This window comes from Terrapene carolina, unplaced genomic scaffold, assembly GCF_002925995.2.
Source record: "Terrapene carolina triunguis isolate 2854851 unplaced genomic scaffold, T_m_triunguis-2.0 Scaffold1054, whole genome shotgun sequence".
Taxonomy (NCBI): domain Eukaryota; kingdom Metazoa; phylum Chordata; order Testudines; family Emydidae; genus Terrapene; species Terrapene triunguis.
Window position 1 is genome coordinate 974590 of NW_020665405.1, and position 5631 is coordinate 980220.

General features: G+C 58.4%; 1 protein-coding gene across 3 annotated transcripts in view; it reads right to left on the bottom strand.

The window, feature by feature from the left end:
* Nucleotides 1-5631, bottom strand: part of PDE1B (phosphodiesterase 1B) — a 133485-nt gene that overhangs the window by 3078 nt on the left and 124776 nt on the right. For all 3 annotated transcript variants that reach the window (XM_026661369.1, XM_026661367.1, XM_026661368.1), the window contains exons 11-14: nucleotides 5114-5195; nucleotides 4818-4938; nucleotides 831-967; nucleotides 105-223 (exon numbers count right to left, since the gene is read on the bottom strand). In XM_026661369.1, the coding sequence (XP_026517154.1) occupies nucleotides 126-223; nucleotides 831-967; nucleotides 4818-4938; nucleotides 5114-5195 (438 nt within the window). In that variant the 3' untranslated portion in view covers nucleotides 105-125. The remainder of the gene's footprint in view (nucleotides 1-104; nucleotides 224-830; nucleotides 968-4817; nucleotides 4939-5113; nucleotides 5196-5631) is intronic.

Genomic DNA, 5631 nt, shown 5'->3' on the forward strand with positions numbered 1-5631 from the left:
CCAGGGCACAGCGCCAGGCCGCACTGACTCCGGGTTCGTGGTGACCGTGCCAGGGCACAGCGCCAGGCTGCACTGACTCCGGGTTCATGGTGACCGGTGCTCACCTCTCTCCCTCGCAGACTGTGCTATTCCACATCGCCGTTCTGATTGTGCTGGTTTTCGGGCACATGTGGCTCCTCCTCGCACGGTGACAGCTCATCAATGGATGTCTGGTTAGTGATCCCTGGGGAGACAGGGCATGTGGGGCACTGGGGCTTGCTCATGAGACCGGGCTCAGGATGGAGCTAGTGAATGTGGCCCATTGGCTCCATGCTCTCGCTGCAGGGTGCCATGAGGGAGCTGCTTCACGCCACCTGTAATAGGCAGGCATGCGGACTGAGCTGAGACCTGCCAACTTGTCTCATGCAGGGCCGCAGACCCAACCACCAGGGGGTTGCCGTTCGGCCGCCGTGCATCCTGCGTGGGCTGGAGTATCTGGCCTTTCTCCACCTCACTCCACTTCCCTGCGTTGGTTTGGTTTTGGAATTAGATGAACAGCTTCCGCTGGCCCCCATCTGCCCTGCTCCCAGGAGCACCTGCAACCCTCAGCCCCATGGGCTATGCTGCCACAGCCACAAGCACCTCACCCCCCCAGTGCAGGGGCGAGGTTCACACAGCTGGGCCCTTCCTCCTGTGCCACCACTGCCCCTCGCTGGGACCGGCGGGGGGGGATGCTTGGTTCGGGGGGGCGGGGGGGGGGGGGTGTCACAGTGAGATCACCCTGAGAGTTTCTCAGATATGGGGGGGGAGGGATTCTCCTCAAAGGGCCCCAGGTCCTGGGCAGTACGTACCGCTGGCTGCTCGCTCCTTCCACTTCTGCTTGTTCTCCTGGATGTACTTGGTCCATGTGGAGCGGAAGCTGGTGATGTCAGCGTTGATGTCGCCCAGCTCTGAATGCTCGTCCAGGGGCAGCTGCTTCCATTGGGAACTGCAGGGAAACCAGAGGGGGCAGCGCAGTGTAGTGTGGGAACCACACCAAGGCTGGGAGGCACGGCAGGGAGCCCCAGCAGTCAGGACTGGGCTGGGGCGAGGACACTGAGGGCTTGATCTCCTCAGCTGGGAGCTGCCTTCACCCAACAGCTCGGCAAATCAGCCCCTCAGCTGGAGTAACAAATAACCCTGGATGCACCTGCTCCCTGGGCACCCCACGGCATCAGCATTGCCCTCCTGGCACAGACGAAAAACTGAAGCCTAGGAGGTGAAGTGACCTGCCCAGTGTTCACAGACGGGCAGAGCTGAGACGAGACCCCCTGACCCCTGCCTCGCAGCTCCCAGTCCCTCACACTGAGAGCCCACTGCTTCCTGGGAACGCCTGCTCCGTGAGGTGTGAAGTGAGATTGCCATCCAGTGGCAGGAGCATGGGGAGCAGTAATGCTGCCGGCTTGAGGACAGGAACAGCTGCCAATAGGGAGGCTCTGCTGGCGCTGACCAAGTGAAGGGGCAGCACTGAGTTCTGTTGGACCCCCTGCTCCCTCTGACTGCTCCGTCCTCCTTCGGCGCTCCCCACTGACTCCCCTCAGACCTGTTCCATCCTCGGCCGATGCTGTTATGCACAAGACCAGCAGGGGGCGAGCACAGATCACACATGAGGCAGCTGGGAACCTTTCCCAGGCAAACCTTTCCCAGCAACACCCCAGGGGCGTGACATTTGCATGTGGCTATGGGGTCTGCACTGGCAAACACAACCACGTGAATGTCATGCAAAACTTGTCCCGGCTCAATTATCCCTTCATGCTGTTTGTGTTCGGGCACCACATGTCTACAGGGGCACCTGCCACCAGCACGACAAACCTCATGGTCTTTGGTCACTTGATAAGTCTTGTGGCTAAGGCCTCCTGGGTTCTATCCCCCACTCTGGGAGCGGAGTGGACTCTAGTGAGTTAGAGCAGGGGTGGCTGAGTCAGGACTCCTGGGTTCTATCCCCAGTTCTGCCACTTACTTGTTTGGGGACTGATCCGAAATGCATTCAAGTCAATGGAACTACTCTGGATCAGGCCTTCTGCCCTTGGGCTCATTGGCTCAGTCTGACCCTCCATCTCCCCTGGTGAAATGGTGCTAACAATGAACAAGCTAATGGTGAGGCTCCGTTAATTCATGTCTGTGAGGCTCAGGCACTGCAGCCTGGAGCCATCGGCAGGGTCCCAGCTGGGCCCTGGCCTTCGGCTCTCACACTGCAGAGAAGCTGGCAGGTGCATACAGAGCAGCTGTGAAGCTCTGAAGTTGGGCCGTGACTCCCAGCTACAAAAAGGAGCCGTTTACACAGAGCCTGACTTTGCCCAAGGCCACGCCTGCCCTGCTCCCCACCTCCCCAGAGCCTTGCGGAGATAAAGGCCTTTGGAAGTAACACCTTGAAATTCCGCTTTGTTCCCATAGAGAAAAATCATGGCCTGTAACTCCTGCAGGGCCCAGCAGGGACTCGGGCAGGCAGCGCAGCTGGGAACCTGCCTTTACAGCATGGCAGGGGCAGCTTGGGCTGGAGCTGCAGCCCAAACTCAGGCTGAACCAGCACTTTATTGGCAGTCTGGGGAAGTCTCCGTGGTGGTTGTTTTACATATTCCTGCTGCTCTGAGGTGGGGGGTGGGGGAGTGGGGGTCTGTTCTCAGGAGACTCTTCGAAGTCTTATCTGGAGCAGAGAGATTAGCGTCTCATTTGCATAAGGACCAGCTGACGGTACTGCCAGAGCTTCAGGCAGATCCCAAAGCTTCCAGCATCTTTCCTTTCATGGCCATGTTGGACTGCATGCAAGGGACTCTCTGGGAGGTGGGGAAGGATGCCCGGGGGAACATACAGGGCTCATGGGGATACTAGGGCTAGTCAGCACACTAGGGGCTGGACGTGGGTAACGTCACTGAGGTCGATGAAGTTCCACTGGGGTAAGTGGCCCATTGCTCTGAGCTGGTCCTGGAGCTGGGACTCCTCTGTCCAGATGCTGGCTAATGGGTCTTGCTCACATGCTCAGGGTCACGCTTGTGGCCAGATTTGGGGACAGGAAGGAATTTCCCTCCAGGTCAGATTGGCAGTGACCTTGGGGGCAGGGGTTCGCCTTCCTCTGCAGCATGCAGCAAGGATCGCTTGCTGGGATCATCTGGGCAGATCCTACCTAATCAATTCCTGCCCTGGCAGGGGCCTTGGGCATTGGCAGCACCTCGGCCTCTCCTCTTCTCTGCCTGTGCCCACAACAGCTTAGCTCTCTGAGGCCTGAAATGCATTGGTGTGACTAAAGTCATTGAGCTCAACATAGGGGTGGCTGAGTGATAATCAATGGCCCGTGCTGGAGAGGAGGCCAGGTTCAATGAGCTGATGGTCCATTCTGGCCTTAAACTATGGAGCAAGAGGAGAATCAGGCTCATTCACCCTTGCTAGTAGTGTCAGCATTTTACACATGGGGAAACCGAGGGATTGGGAGGCCTGATTTACCTACAGCCGCATCATGAACCTGTGGCAGAGATGGGACCAGAACCCAGGCGTCCTGCTGTCCAGTCTGGCAGGCATTCTTCTGTGCTCTGCTGGCTCTCGAGGCACAGGGGATCACACAGCAGCACCAGCCTACAGGGGCGCGTGGCCCCTCTGGACAGCATCGGGGGCTGCCTCACTTTACTAGCCTGGCTACTGTTTCAGTCTAATTCTGTTTCTGGACAGGGAGTGCCCCTGAGGGCAGGGTCAGAGGACACAGGCCCACATGGCCCACAGCACTGCCTGAGTGAGGAGCTGGCCCAGCCCTGCAGACATTCCCTCCGAGCATCTCGGAAACACTTAATTAAGATAAATGCCTCTAGGCTGAATGACCATCCTGCAGCCAGAACAACAGAGACACAAGCAGAGGTTTTCCTGATCCTTGGGCTGTGGGATACCCAGGCTCACATCCCTGCTCTGAATTGGGCTAAGCAGGACCTGGACCCTGTGTCTCTCCAGCCTTAGTCAGCACCCAGCCCACTGGGTACTTTGGGATGCATCTCTCTCACTTTTTCTCTGGGTTTTTGTCACGGTCTCGGTTCTGTCCCAGTGTGGAACTAAACCAAATGCCGAAACTTGGACAGTTTTCACACCATGAAATTCTTGTTTTCATGCCAGCTCTACTTTGTCCCCCCCGCTCCCACTGAAAACAATTGGGATCCTCCCTTCCCCACTTCCCATCCTTGAGCACAATGAAGAATTCCCCTCCCCCCAGAACAATAAGAGCTGCTGGGACAACCTGGCCCTAGGGCTCTGGGTTCTGCCCATGAGATCCAGGCCCCAGGCCCCCAGTAGTGTAACCACCTCTTGGAGGGGGGACTGAGGCAACACAAGGCACCAACAGCTCCCCTGTGCCAGGAGGCCTGGAGCCGCCCAGCCAGTGACACCCCAGAACTCAGTGGCGCTGGCTGGAGGGAATCAGTGACGTGCCTAGGCAGCCCCCACTGACCAGACTTCGACCAGGACTTGCAGCTTGCCCTGCCCTGCCCTGAGGATCTCTGCAGTCAGAGGTGAACACAGCACTGGCACTTCCCTTAGGGCAAACTCCCCCATGGGGCAAACGGCACAAGAGGTATGGACTGGACTGGGCCTATGTATCGAGTGTGCAGCCTGGGAGCCAGGATTCCTGGGTTCCAATCCCAAATCTCCTATATGCTTGCTCTGAGTCCCTTCCCTGCGTCAGGCCTCAATTTCCCCACCTGCAATGTAGGGATAGTGATACGACCCCTGCATTCCTGAGCATGTTGGAAAATTACAAGGGCATCAGTGCTAGTAACACTCCCCTGAGCTTTCTAGCTGCTGTGAGCCTCCCATACTGCGCTCACCTGCTCTGCTGGCTGGAGGAGGACTTAGACTTGGAGTCTTCCTCCACCAGCGGGAGGACGATCTTCTCCGCCACGTCCGTCAGCACCGAGAAAGTGGGCTCCACAATGAAATCAATGAAACCTGCGGAGGCAGAGGGAGGCGGCATTAGAGTGCGATGCACCCAGAGCCCCACTGGGCCACGTGCCCCTGAGCCGGCAGGGCTGCATGCACAGACACGAGGACATGGCCTGGCCCAACGGGCAGGCAAGTCACCAAGTGTATCAGGGCAGGTGTGTGGGGGGAGGCAGCGACTCACCGATCTGGGACTGGGCCACCAGCGTGGACTTGCGATCACAGAGCGGAGAGAAGGGCAGGCCCAGCTCAGCCTCCTTGTCCCCCTGCGGGAAACAGGACAAAGAGAACCGTTAACCCTGCCAAACGCCTGGGGCACCCAGCCACAGGGTGATGCAAGAGCAGCCTGAGCACAAGAGAGGGAGTCGGTGGACTCAGCTACTGCTCTGAGTGTGGGAGATACGAGCCAGGACACCTGGGTTCTTCTATCCTCAGCTCGTCCAAAACACAGGATTCAAACTATCCCTGGGCGTGAGGCTCAACCTGCCTGCCACTGAGCAGCCCAGCCCCTGGGGCAGGACAGCAGGTGTGAGGCCCAACCTACTCGAACTGCACCCGTCTGTCTGTCTGTGTCTCCGGGAGCGAGTTTGGTTCACGCAGTGAGTGTTTGTAGCTGCAAATGCCTGTTTTCACACGCCAGCGGGGATGAGTCTGTAGTGACACCCCGAGGACACATGGCATGGCGGTCACCACGCGGCCGTC